This window comes from Rana temporaria, chromosome 10 (genome assembly GCF_905171775.1).
Source record: "Rana temporaria chromosome 10, aRanTem1.1, whole genome shotgun sequence".
Classification (NCBI taxonomy): Eukaryota; Metazoa; Chordata; class Amphibia; order Anura; family Ranidae; genus Rana; species Rana temporaria.
The window spans coordinates 96,386,365-96,400,872 of NC_053498.1; the positions used below are offsets into that span (position 1 = coordinate 96,386,365).

At 42.6% G+C, this 14,508-nt stretch overlaps 1 protein-coding gene across 2 annotated transcripts in view; it reads right to left on the reverse strand.

Annotated features, from left to right (window-relative positions):
- The window catches only part of LOC120915353 (synaptotagmin-1-like), a 275,825-nt gene that overhangs the window by 22,802 nt on the left and 238,515 nt on the right, over positions 1–14,508 (reverse strand). For both annotated transcript variants that reach the window (XM_040325772.1, XM_040325773.1), the window contains exons 5-6: positions 9,827–9,994; positions 2,203–2,370 (exon numbers count right to left, since the gene is read on the reverse strand). In XM_040325772.1, the coding sequence (XP_040181706.1) occupies positions 2,203–2,370; positions 9,827–9,994 (336 nt within the window). The remainder of the gene's footprint in view (positions 1–2,202; positions 2,371–9,826; positions 9,995–14,508) is intronic.

Here is a 14,508-nt window from a genome sequence, read left to right on the forward strand (position 1 = left end):
CAATTTTGTGGATGCAATTTTTTGTCATTCAGTATGCTTTATATTATATCACAAGGCATAATAAAATGCTCTTGGCTAAGACTGCTCTTTGTTATACATCTCTCATTCCAAGTCCCAAACTAATTCCCCCTTTTTGTGTTGGAACCCAATTAAGCAATACTGTATACCTATATGCATACTCCGCATGGTGATTGGCCTCATTTAAAGTTCCGCTAACCAAACTCTCTTTTTTCTGTTCAAATTTGGGATGGAGGCCATTTACCTATGGTGCCTTGGACCACAGCATTTTTTCCTCGCTGAAATTTTGGGTGGAAGACACCCTTGGACACTTATTAATCTGGTGCACCATATACCAATTGTTGCCACTTGGCACATAGGGGAACCAACAATTCCCTCCCAACAATTCCCTGTCTTTTATTTTTATTTCTTCTGTTCCCATATAGGGGTGGAATCGCATGGGTCTAGGTGTCTCTCTGGCAACACCTTCATATGCAAGCTCTCACTTATGCTTGGCTCCTTAATGAGCTATTTTATCTAAGGGAAGTTCCTCAAACATGGCCTGTTGGGGGTACTTGAGGACTGAGGTTGAGAACCACTGCTAAGGGACACAGCAATTTAGTGATTCTTAGACATTTGGGGTAAATGTTGCTGCCTACAGAAGGTTTGGACACTGGCAAATGGAAAAGTACAGCCCCTGCTTAGACCCCACTGCAAACTGTCACGCCTCAGTTTTGTCAGTCAAAGGGTCAAGACCTTTGTCCCTTAATGGATTTCAAGAAAAAGATTTTATAGTCAGTACAAGAACCTAATCTCCTTTATTGTCCCATTGCGGGACATAAGCATTTACAGAAATTATTAGACATTTAGGATGTCAAAAAGCAGTCCAACTGGGTGATTGGCAAGAACTAGATATGTGCAATTCGTTTAGTTAAAAATTTGTTTTGACAAATAAGTTAATTCCGAAATTTCCAAATTTTTCAATTTTCAAATTTTCTAATTTCCTAATTTCCAAATTCTGGATTTTCGAATTTCCAAATTTTTTGAATTTCCGAATTTTTTACTTTCTGAACTCCGAATTTTTGAATTTCCCAAATTTCCGAAAAAATAAAAAAAATAAATGAAACTAAAACAAACACATTTTTCAGCAGTGCGCATGTCTAGCAAGAACAACTGACAGATCTAAGACAGGAAGACCAATGCCTGAATTGAAACCAGAAGAAACAAAGTTTCCTACAGAACAGGGAAAATGCTAACAGCCCAGGGTAGGTCACAGAGGAGTGCTTAGACCAGTACAAGAATCACAGACAAGGGGAAAAAACTACCGCAAAGCGTAGAAGCTGTGAGCCAAGCACAAAGGTGGAGTATGTATAACTACTCAAACCAGGAGAACACCTAAGGGAAAAACTGGGAGATTTTCAATTCTTAAAAGCAATCCCAAATGAAAAATTGGACAACAGATCTATAAAGTAAGACCAATGGGTCTAAAGATCATAAAAGGCCTTAAACCTCTGACCCTAAGCAATTTGGAAGAAAGGCTCCAAAAAGGTGTAGGTGTTGAAAAGAACAACAGCATGGTTGCTAATAAACTGACAATACTGTATGCATTATACATATCTATGCAGCAGATGGCGCTGTGGTATTATAATGTGTATCTATGATATAATGTAATCACAGGATGGCTTGTAGTGCAAAGTGGATTTGACTTTAGTAAATAACCCCCAATAAGTGAAACTAATTTTAAAAGGAAAATAGTAGTGATATAAAATATAGGATTGACAGACAGCCTGGTCTTGTAAGTAATCAAGATGATCAAGATGATGTAGCCGAGATGGATGTAACCCAGTGGATTTGACTTTTGTAAATAACCTCCAATGTATCTGTGTATTACACGTTTTTTTTTAACCACTTCCCGCCCTGCCTATGTCAGAATGATGGCGGAGCGGTGGTTATTCTGACTGGGCGTCATCGCGGAGATCAGTGGTGCGGCGTGTCAGTCTGACACACCGCTACACCGATCTCGGTAAAGAGCCTCCGAAAATGGCCTTGTCACGAAGGGGGTAAACCATCCGGAGCTGAAGTGGTTAATATTTAGTACTTACATTATTTTATGCTAAAATGTTTAACTATGAATAAATTTTTTCCACAGAAAGAAAAAACAAGGTTTTAATTGGTTCTTAAATAAGAAGTTTTGATGTGACTTACCTCTTCCTTTTCTGCTGATTGAAGGTCCTGCCACTCCTCAATGACATGAGCCAGATCAATAGTGTTCATATGTACCCGGACCTCTCCGATGGCATCATGTTTTGAAAACCGGTCAAAATCATATACTGACATCACTAATGTCTTACCTCCCAGCTCTGCATAGGGGATCTGGAAAAAGGGAAACATGAACAGGTGGATAATATTGCTTTGTGTATATAATATATTGTTCTCAAAAGCTAGCATTTTTGTTTATATAATAAAATATATTTTTCTTTTGCTCAGTACATACGATCGAAATTTTCAATTGAAAAAGTCAGACGGACTTTTTCCATCGGAAATTCCGACCATGTGTATGCCCAATCGGAGTAATTCCAACGGAAATTCTGATGAATTCCATCTGAGTTTACATAGAGAACATGTTCTCTTTTCCTCAGATGGAATTCCGTCGGAATTCCGTTGTGAATTTGGTCAGACAAAGGTCCGATCGTCTGTACAGGGCATTAGGCTAGGTTCACACCTATGAGAATTGGATGTGGGTTTTACCGCATCCAATTTGCATGACAGGAGAGTGTAAGTGGCTCTTAATGGAGCCGGTTCACACATATCTAGGGTGGTTCAGTTTCAGGGACGAATCAGGTCTGAATTCAGCCAAAAATTAGGGCCTGATTCGTCCCTGAAACAGAAGGACAGGGACACACCAGACCCCTGCTGGCGTCTGAATTAGGTGAGAACCCAGCCTAATGGATCGTTAAAAATGCAAAACAAAAAAATCTGGTTCTTCAGTTACAATTCAAATATAAACTCTTATGCCCCGTACACACGATCGGAATTTCCCATGGCCTAAAATCTGATGGAATTTTTCGTCGGAATTCTGTTCAAGCTGTCTTGCATACACACTGTCAGAGCAAATTCCGACCGTCGAAAACGCGGTGACGTAAAACACCACGACGAGCCGAGAAAAATGAATTTCAATGCTTCCGAGCATGCGTCGACTTGATTCTGAGCATGCGTGGGTTTTTTCTCCGTCGGAGTTGCACACAGACGATAGGAATTTCCAATTGTTTTTTTTTTCCATCGGAAAAAAATAAAACATGTTCTATTTCTAAACACAGACGGAAAAAAGTCCGATGGGGCCCACACACGATCGGAATTTCCGATGAAAAAAGTTCATCTGACTTTTTTCATCGGAAATTCTGATCGTGTGTACGCGGCATAATTCTACAAACAAGGAATACATACTGTATATTCATTCCATGCACACACTACTAATATTTATTTTAAAGGAAAAACCATTGTAGTTACAAATGTTTTTGAATTACGGAAATAACTTCTAAATAACTGTAAATGTATGTGATTCTTGAATAATTAGTAAAACTTTGGATTGCGAGCATAATTCGTTCCAGAAACATGTTTGTAATTCAAAGCACTTGTATATCGAAGTAAATTTGCCCATATGAAGTAATGGAAACTCAAATGATTCGTTCCACAACCATTTATTCATAGGTCCTTCAGTTTATAGTCCATAGAAAAAGATCATAGCAATGTGACCAGGTTGTGTAACCATAAAATGTCCATCCACAAATGGAAGCCTCTGCAAGGGGATTAGAAGCAAAATCCAGCAGGAGCTACATAAGTTATTCACTCACTCAGAAAGATTAAGAGAAAGAGCAAGAAAGACGGCTAGATTGAGGGATGGGGGAAAAAAAAAGAAGAAGAAATTAGGATAGAGAGATAAAAGGGAAAGAAAGGAGAACAAAGATACTAAAATGTACCATAAGGGGTTTTAATACTTCACAAATGTAAGGGTTAGGGTAGGGTGACCAGACATCCCCAGTTTCAGGAGACAGTCCCCTGATTGAGGACACTGTCCCCGGATCAAGTCTGTCCCTGGTTTAGTCCCTAGATTGGATTTAATAGGGGGCAGGGGCAATTTCAAAGACAATCAGTGCAGAATTAAAATAAAAAACTTAGAATTACCCCCCCCCCCCCCCCGCTCCGAGATGCTTACTAGCATAGGGTGGTTGTATTTTCCCCATTATCTGTGCCCCTTTCTAAAAATCACACACTGGTCGGAGCGGAGGGAATATTTCTTCAGTTTTGGGCGCATGCCCATTCAGCTCCGCTCGCATGTTCTTCTGCCTTGGCTCAAATCCTGGCCAGCCACCTGCCTATCTCCTTGCCTTCCCTGGTGGAGTGATCTTCCTCTGCTCCCCATCCAGTAGTAGCCGGGGCCCGAAGAGTAAGGCCTCTTTCACACGGGGCGGACCGTTTTTGTGTCCGCTCCGTGCGTGTCCGGCGGCTCAGCGGGGATCATCCGTAATCCCCGCTGAGCTGTCGGCGGATAGGGCGGTCCCCGAACACTGTGCAGAGACCGCCCTGTCTCTTCTCCGCTCTCCCCTATGGGGAATCGGATGAAGACGGACCGTCTGTCCGTCTTCATCTGATCCGTTCCGCCGGACGGAAGAAAAATAGGGTTTTCTTCCGTCCGAAAAACCGGATCCTGACGGACACGGATGGTTGCGGACGTTAGCGGATGCTCCATCCGCTAACGGACGCAATCCCATAGGGATGCATTACAAGTCCGTAAACGGACTTGTAATAAACGTACGTCTGAAAGGGGCCTAAGACTTGAGAGGCTGTGAGGCCGGCGGCGACGGGCAGAGAGTCGCTGATTGTTGCCATTACTAGTAAAGAAAAAATATGTCCCCGGATTTCATTTAAAAAATCTGGTCACCTTAGGTTAGGGGAGCAAATTACTAGTTTTGCCTTGGGTGTTGACAACCCACACTACGAACATTTTTACTGTTAGGGGTCCCCACAACTTGGGAAATGTTATCAAGGGGTCACGGCACTAGAAAGGTTGAGAACCACTGACTTAAAGGATTGAGCCTGGACATGAATGAAGGATATGAGTGCACTGGATATTTCTTTTAATCAAAGAGAAATCTAATGCTAAACATAAAAGAACAGCAGTGTGCCAGTCTTGTGAAGTGCATAAAGTCATTTTAATGAACCACAGTTAAAACACTCACAGCAGTAGTGTTAATATGCTTATCTGTAACAATTCCCCAAAATTCTATCCAAAGGATGTGATTGACACATATCCTCCAGGTTTGTGAACATTCCTAAAAAAGCAATATGCTCCTTTGAAACAACCGTGGGGAGCATTTTAGATTGAGGGCCAGTTCACACCACATGCGGTCAAGTGCGTTTTTTTCTGCATCAAAAATGCATGGAAAGTAGCCTATATGGTTTCCAATGGCCTAGTTCACAACAGTTCCAGGGATTTCCAGTTTCAGAAAAAAAAAGTAGAAAATGTTGCATTTTTCCTGTACTAGACTGTACTAGAACGCAGTAAAACGCATCACAAATGCACCAGAATGCTCAGAAATGCATAAAAAAATCATAATGCATGCATTGGATCCCAGTACAGTGAAAAAACAGGAAATGCATCTGAAATGAATCTGGAAATGCATCAAAACACACCGGAATGCGCCAAAAACTCATTAAAAACGTGCCTGCAGAAACATATCTGGAACAGATCTGGAGTGCGTTTTTGTAGTGAACCACCCTTCCTAAGAATCCTCAGTAATTAAAATGTGCTACAAATAGAACTTTTGTGTATTATGGCAGACAAGCCTATTATACACTACTACTGTTGTTTTTTACCCTTTTCCTGCCAGATCTACTTTTGCATTTGTGCATGTTAAAGGGACACTAAAGGCAAGATTTTTTTTGTTTAATAATAACAAACATATTATACTTAAGATTACTTTACATCTCAAAATATTATACATTTTCGGAAAACTCCACACCCAGGTGAGTAAGTAGCCTGCTTACCAGATTACAGTGACCACTATACAGAAGTCTCACCCAGCTCAGGGAAATCGGTCTCCCCAGGACCCTTATGCCCCATACACACGATCAGGTATAGGGTAGGTATCACATGGGTAGGTACAGAGCATGATGGGACTGTGAGGCCTATATAGGTCCGATGCAAGGCGCGCATCCGTCATTTCAGCGAGGAGGACCGGCGAGTCAACATCGGGAGAAGAAGAGAAGTGAAGAACATGACGTCACAGCGCGGAAGAAGAACTCACAGCACGGAAGAAGACGTACAGCACGGAAGAAGGGACCGGACTGCGAGACGAAGAACCGGGGTGCGACGAGTCAACAGCGGAGAGCGGCGAGACCCCCCGGATAGCGGAGAAGACCCGTCGGGATAGCGGAAGAAGAAGAGCCCCGCCGAAGACGCCGGAGGAAACCCGCCGGGGGGGTGGGGGCTTTTTTAAAAGCCACCCCCCCCGGCGGTGGAAGAGAACCAGACGGCGGCCCCCACCCACCCGAAGACGTCAAAGAAGAAGCTCCCCCTGGTAAAAGAGCTAATAAAGAAGACAGGGGGGGCCTCCGGGGGAGAAAAATAAAATATTTTAATACACTGTGTGGTTTATTTGTGTTTTTACCACTTTTCTTGCAGGTGAATGGGTAGGGGTACGATGTACCCCATACTCATTCACTTAGGGTGGGGGGCCGGTATCTGGGGGCCCCCTTATTAAAGGGGGCTCCCAGATTCCGATAAGCCTCCCGCCCGCATACCCCAACAACCAACGGCCAGGGTTGTCGGGAAGGGGCCCTGTCCTCATCAACATGGGGACAGGGTGCTCTGAGGTGGGGGGGCCGCAGTGCGCCCCCCTGCCCCAGAGCACCCAACCCCCCCATGTTGAGGGCATGCAGCCTGGTACGGCTCAGGAGGGGGGGGCGCTCGCTCGTCCCCACTCCCTTCCTGGCTGGCCGGGTAGCGTGCTTTGGATACGGGTCTGGTATGGATCGTAGGGGGACCCCCTACGCCATTTTTTCGGCGTAGGGGGGCTCTCCTTACAACCCATAACAGACCTAAGGGCCCGGTATGCTCCTGAGGGGGGACCCATGCCGGATTTTTATTTAAAATCCGGCGGGGTCTTCCCCTTCAGGATTCATAACAAACGCCGCACACGTGTAGAATTGGCGGGAATCCAAGTCGGATCTCCCGTCGCTTCTATGACGCGCTTGCTGGGATGTGCTGTCACTATTCCAGTGAGTGCAAGATGTCGGCGAGATCTCGGCACCATGTCGCCGAGTATCAGCGCGACGCTGTCGTGCTAAAAGCACAATATCACAAACACCTACTGTATGTAATAGAAAAGCGCAGGTGACAGGTGCTCTTTAACCTTCCTGGCGGTATGATTCTTTCAGATTTTTGGTGCTGAAATTGCTTTGCATGGAAATTTGGCGTTTTATATTGTAGGCCTGTAATTCTTAGGAATAACTCACTTAAATCTGTCCAAACAAGAGTCTAGTAGACATCCCGGGTATGATAAAGTTTGAAACACAAAATCATAAATTATAATAAAATAAATAACTATAAATAATTATAACAAATAATAATGTAATAATAATAAAAATGATTACTTTCAGTGTTTGATGACGAATTTCCCCACAAATCGCTATCGCTCAATTCTGCAAGTGATTCTAATTTATTATCGCTGTTTTCTAGCTGCTCTAAAACCACTTTTGACATAAAGGGACACTTTTTATTTGCTATGGACAATCTACAGTTTCCAGGCACAAAGAACAGTTTTTATTATATAAAAGTGCAGGCAGGTCAATGAGCAGACCACTAGGGACAAAGGGGTGTGTATTTATTTTACACAGTACTGTAATCTGTAAGATTACAGTATACTGTATGTGTACTGTGTTTTTACTTTTTTGAATTTGTCGCTGATCTCCGCCCCCGTGCGTCGTAACGTCGCAAAGAAAGGAGCACGGCGGCACACGGGCACTGTGTGAATCGAGCGAGGAGACAGCTCGCTCACATAGCGGGGAGACATTGCAGGATCCAGGGGACAAGGTAAGTAAACTCCGCCTGGATACTGCGATGCAATATCGAGTTTGGCTCGGGGATACTGCTAATGGTACTGGATTTCCACCCCGAGCCAGACTTGGGATTACCGCCAGGGAGGTTAAGGAGACATTGGGGGTCAATTAAACTCCTTATGTCACCTCTGCCCTCCTTTACATATTTAAATAGTTAGTCAAGTTGAAAAAAAGTGTTGCAATCTGCTTATATACTGTGACTATGTATATGCATTATACCTATCTATCCAGCGGGTGGCGCTGCAGTATAACAGTGTGTTATCTATGGTAAGGTATTCAGAGGAAGTACCATCCTTATTGTGTTATATGCACTTGTTTGTTGTTCTCTTCCTGTCCATGATAAAAACATCCTCCATGAAAGTAAAGCTATCCTCTGCATACAACAAGCTTCCTGCACTTAATTGCAATACTCTGCACAATATAAAATCCATCTAGTTCATCCAATAAAAAATCGATTTCTACCTTTTAAAGCTAAATGGCAGTTCTGAACCTGGAAGTGCTCAGAGCTTGTTGCTTCCGAGTTCATTCTATTTAGGGGAGATTAGTGAATGGATGTCTGCTTTTCCTCTCCTTTTCCTGAGGTGGTATCACATTACTGCAGTTTGTCATTGACATCCTGGCACCCAGGAGGTGAGAGTTGAGCCCGGAATACATGGCTTAGGTGGCAAGCAGGAGGTCATGTTACTCCACACTTGGAAGTCAATGGGAGGCTGTAAGAATAACTTCCACAATAGTCAACAGAGAAGATAGAAACAAACAACTGGCTGCTATACATACCAGTGATGCTGCTAATGTATGAGACCAGTGCCACATTGAGACTAGTGCCTGGTGGCTATGGTGCCCTATGCTATGGCCTATGTGGCCTAGTTAAAAATCCAGCCTTTGCCACAGCCCCTTCAACTACATCCACATCCTATGTACAGCATCAAGCAACTGCCAACAGTTAAAATTATTTCTGGTGTGCCTTTATAAATAATGGGCCAGATTCATGTACTTTTACGGCGGCGTAACGTATCCCGTTTACGTTACACCGCCGCAAGTTTTCAGCGTAAGTGCTTGATTCACAAAGCACTTGCCTGTAAACTTGCGGCGGCGTAGCGTAAAGTAATTTAAATGGGGCGTGTACCATTTAAATTAGGCGCGTTCCCCCGTCGAACGTACTGCGCATGCTTCGTTTTGAAATTTCCCGCCGTGCTTTGCGCGAAATGACATCGCCCCGACGTAATGTTTTGAACGGCGACGTGCGTTACGTACTTTCGTATTCCCGGACGACTTACGCAAAAAAAAATTGAAATTCGACGCGGGAACGACGCCCATACTTTAACATGGGCTGTCTAATTTTACACCACCTAAATAGCAATCGCAACTTTACGACGGGAAAAGCCGGCTAGCGACGACGTAAGAAAATGCGAAGAAAACGCGTACCTTCGTGGATCGCCGTAAATAACTAATGAGCATTCCCGACGCGGAAAACGACGCAAACTCCACCCAGCGGGCGCCGAAGTATTGCATCCTAAGATCCGAAGGAGTACGAAGCCGTACGCCTGTCGGATCTTAGCCAAATGCTGTTGTATCTTTGTTTGTGAATTCAAAATAAAGATAAGACGCGGCAAATTTGAAAGTACGCCGGAGTATCAGCAGATACTCCGGCGTACTTTTTCTGTGAATCTGGCCCCTAACTCCTAAAGAGAGAAACAGACAGAGAAAATACCTTAAATGTGAAAGTTTCATTAAACGTTGGGTTGAGAGTCTTGCGATGTACTTTCGTTTCATGCTTCTTTTTTTTGTCTGGGAGAAGAAAAACTTTGACGTAAGGATCAGATGTTCCACCAATATCCAATGCTGGAAGATCTGCAGCCTGTATAAGTCCCACAACTAACTGTAAAAAAATAACATAAGAAGAAGAAAGACGTGTGTTATAACAAAGACCAGGAAGGAGATCGAGAAAAATTAGTAGTGTAAAGTAAATTAATTTGTGCAGTTTTGATTTAGATGGTCCGTTGTTTTCTCGATCCTGAACATATTGTGTTTTCAGTATTTCTCTAATTCCCCCATGTCCCCCTTGATGTGGCTATTGCAACTATTGCCAATATATGGACACCACCAAAGTTGTCTTGCCGAATGGCGAACAATTCAGATCTAGACATTTCGTGAATTGCCGCACATTGGGCATAGTTTATTTGATGCAGTGTGAATGTGGGTGTTATTATATTGGCAAAACCAAACTAGTCTTTTGGCAAAGAATCTATCGTCACATTGTTAGCATTAATAAAAAGGACCCCGATCTCCCTATTGGTCGACATTGCCATATAGTACAACCTGATGGTACTCCCAGGGTGCACTTTTTGGCTTTGGACCATATTTCCTCTAGTCCCAGAGGTGGTGACTTCAATAAAGTACTCTTACAGAGTGAATTGAGGTGGACTTTTCACCTCAATGCCACCGCACCTCCTGGCCTCAACGAGGCATTTCATTTTAAACCCTTCATGGAAGGATTCCAGTCAGGGGTCTGTGAATTGGACCTCTAATCTATTATCCTTACTCCATGGGTGCATTTATCCATGTCCTCTTATTGTGGCAAACATAGTTGTATTAAGGAATAAGGTTGGCATAGTAGGTGGTGGCGCCTCCTGTTAAATACGTGAACAAATATATATATATGGATGTATATAAAAAATATGTAAAATGACAAAAAACAATGCTTAACCAATATATAGCTGTGATATGGTCCACTAGTAATAATTAGCGTGATTTAAACTTTATATTAGAAATGTGCAAAATTTGTGTTATGACAAAAATTATTAGGACAAAAAACATATTATATAAAAATAAAAATAAATATAAAAGTGCTCTGTGCTATGCTGGTATTAAACCAATAACAATAACCGGTTTCGTCTAATGACATCATCTGGAGACGCTCCAGATGATGTCATTAGACGAAACCGGTCGAGCAGCAGATGATTCCAGTCGCAAACACTCATGAGATACTGACAGGCTTGAATTTTATGTGGCAAATGTGAGTACCTGGATTTTTTCTTTCTGTAAAATAAAAACTTGTTAAACGATATTACACCATGTGGGCACTCTCTCTCTTTTGAGTCATACCCCAGACTGAATGAGCATAAGTGGAGGTTTCCAGAGAGCGACACAAGGCTAACACTGTGAAGGCTTTACACCCCTTGAGGGTACCTGGATCTGGTGAGTGAGGGAACTACCAGAGCATGCGAAGAGGGAGCACAGAGTGAACACCTGCCAATTGCATATCATACGAAGCACAAAGCACTTTCTCCTTTTCCTTTTGCATGGACTGTTGTTATCAGCACATGTTATTGGTTTAATACCAGCATAGCACAGAGCACTTTTATATTTATTTTTATTTTTATTTTTATATAATATGTTTTTTGTCCTAATAATTTTGTCATAACACGAATTTTGCACATTTCGAATATAAAGTTTAAATCATGCTAATTATTACTAGCGGACCATATCACAGCTATATATTGGTTAAGCATTGGTTTTTGTCATTTTACATATTTTTTATATACATCCATATATATATATTTTTTCACGTATTTAACAGGAGGCGCCACCACCTACTATCCCAACCTTATTCATTTTTCACATTCCATCTAGGTGGAATTTCACATAGGGGCTGCCACCTATACTAATAGCACATACCTACTAGCAGCATCTTTGGAATATTAGATCCGTAGCGCGGGTTCTACTACCCCTCTTTTACATAGTTGTATTAAGAATTACACAGGGCATGTCTATTATGTATGCAATTTCTCCCTCATTTCTTTCTTTCCTTTGTCTTCAACGATTTTTGTTCGCCTTATCGATTGTATTTGACAATTATTCTGTTTGTTCCTAGATTCATTCAGAAACTGACTGGCGATGCAATGTCCTGTATGGTCCTCATGCCTGAGCTGATCACCTTTGACCACTGGTGGCACCATCTCTCCCTTCGGTTTTGACATACCTGTTTGATACATATATTTATATATACATATTTTTATTTTTTTCCAGTTCTCTTTTTCACCACATAGGGTGGGACTGGTTGCCATGTGTGTACTGCTCGGCGCGCGTGAGACCTCCGATTCCCTACCTCACCAGCGGGGGAAACGGTGTTCCACTGCCCAATAGGAGTCTTGCCTATGGCTTTGCTCCTTCCTATTTGCATCTCAGCTTGGGGCGCAGTGGGATGGGCTACATGCGCGCCAATGGCGGGATGAGGCAGGACACGGCCCGTCCCTTTTTGGGAGTGGCCTGGTGCCGCGCACTGTCCCATCAGGGAACTTTGAGGCAGATGGTTGCAGCCAATGCGGTGCAATGGTCTGCCTCATCGGTCACAGCTGAGCATGGCTGCTTCTAAGCTTTTTCTCGGCTGGCCTAATTAGCCTTACAGGCTTTAAACGTCCTGCTAGCACCAGCAATCTGACAGAACCAACAGACTTGTGATCACTCCCTTACATGGTAGGTTGATTTGATCATTTTATTGTAGCACTCAGCTTTTTGAACTACATTACTACATATCTACTACCACAATCCTATCTTTTTGTCTTCCAACAGACAGGAAGCCATTAGTCCAAGGTATCTTGTACTTTTTTGGCCAACCTTATACTGATATACTGATATACTGATAAGAGTGACCACTCCAATGAGTGGGAGTTCTCTTAGTCACATTGAGCATATTCAGCTCCTGCCTTTGATGTTGGTGCCTTATTATCTCAGTGTTTACCACCTGTTCCACCGTGTAACAGCTACAGTGCAGGCCAGCTTCATCCCTGCCAGGTCCCCCTCACGGTTCATTGTTGATCAGCTCATGAAAGTGAGTACAAGCCTCCCATGCCTATTTTTGTACTTTTATGGATGTCAAATTCCATGCAATAGGTTTATCAATGGGAAAATTGTAATATCGTACTAATGTTTAAATATGTTCACTGTATAGAGTATGTATGCTTTAGATGACATTTAGCCTATGAAGGGAGTTGAAATACACTGGGTATCATTCAGCATAACAGACTGGTGATATTATGTTAGGTTTGTTTTTTCTCTCCCCTTCTCTGTTTATGGCTTTTTTCAATAATGTTAATCTGAAGCTGCCCTCCACAGTTCTTCTTCTTTGCCACATGATATCACCAGTCTATTATGCTGAATGATACCCAGCGTCTTTCAACTCCCTTCATGTAAACTCTAAACGTGTGAAGTACATGGTGCAAGCAGGAAAGCTCAAGGCTATGGTTTCTAAGAAACGTATGCAAATGTACCTCTCCAAAATGAGAAAAAGTGGCATTTTTCAATGTTGATACTTTTAAGTTTTAGTTTAAGTTGTAGTAAACTCTTGGAAAAAAGTTTCCTCCTAAAAGGCAATATCATAATGTGCTTGTATGCACCGCATACTAACACATTATGAAATACTTACCTTGAAACATAGCCCTCCAGTGGCACGCTGTCACCAATCCAGAGGCTTCCATCTTCAACTGGACTTCCTTCCAGGCTCGTGGCCAAGCCATGATTACATCACCTAAGTCTCGGCCACAGCACACAGCTCTGAAGGAATGACATGGGTATGCCGTCCCTATAGAGCGCATTCGCAGGTGACGTCACCGGTGCATGCTCACTAGAATATCTCCTAAACAGTGCACATTTAGAAGATATTCATTGGACCTACAGGTAAGCTACATTACAGTTAACTAATACAGCTGGGTTTAGACCTGGCCCAGTCTGTAACTGGACAATGTTGATTAGTGGTGCAACGGATAGTCATTGATCCGTGATCCGTTCGGATCAATATTTTCGGTTCGGCACACATGTGATCCGTGGACTGATTTCTGAAAAAAAAAAGTTGTGCGCATGTTCAGTCCACACACAGCGTGGTCGTGGCGAGCGGAGGAACGGAGGAGCTTGAATGCTTGAACGCCCCCGTGTCATCCCCTTTATGGGAGCATTTTGGCTTCCCTGTCAAATATAATGATGAAGGAAAGAGGTTAGTGGATAAAACCGTGACGGCGTGTAGTCACTGATGATTTGGACATTTATTTTACTATCCATGTTTCAAGGAAGATGATGTGCCTTCTTATGTTGCACTTAAGTTGTTTTTTATTAATGGTGGTCATTGGTCCATGTTTAAAGGAAGGAAACATGCCCCTTTATGTTGCACTTTAAGTTGTTTTTCATTTATTATGTTAAAAAGAATATATTATGCCTTGTGCACTTTAAGTTGATTAAAAGTGTTAATAAACAAAAAGACAAAACTAATGTTTATTTGTCTTGTCTTGTCTTTTTTTTGCTGATCCGAAAAATGATCCAATCCGTGACTCTGAAGCCTCCTACACACGACCGAAGGAACTCGACGGGCGTTTTCCTCGTCGAGTTTCTTGTTAGGCTGTC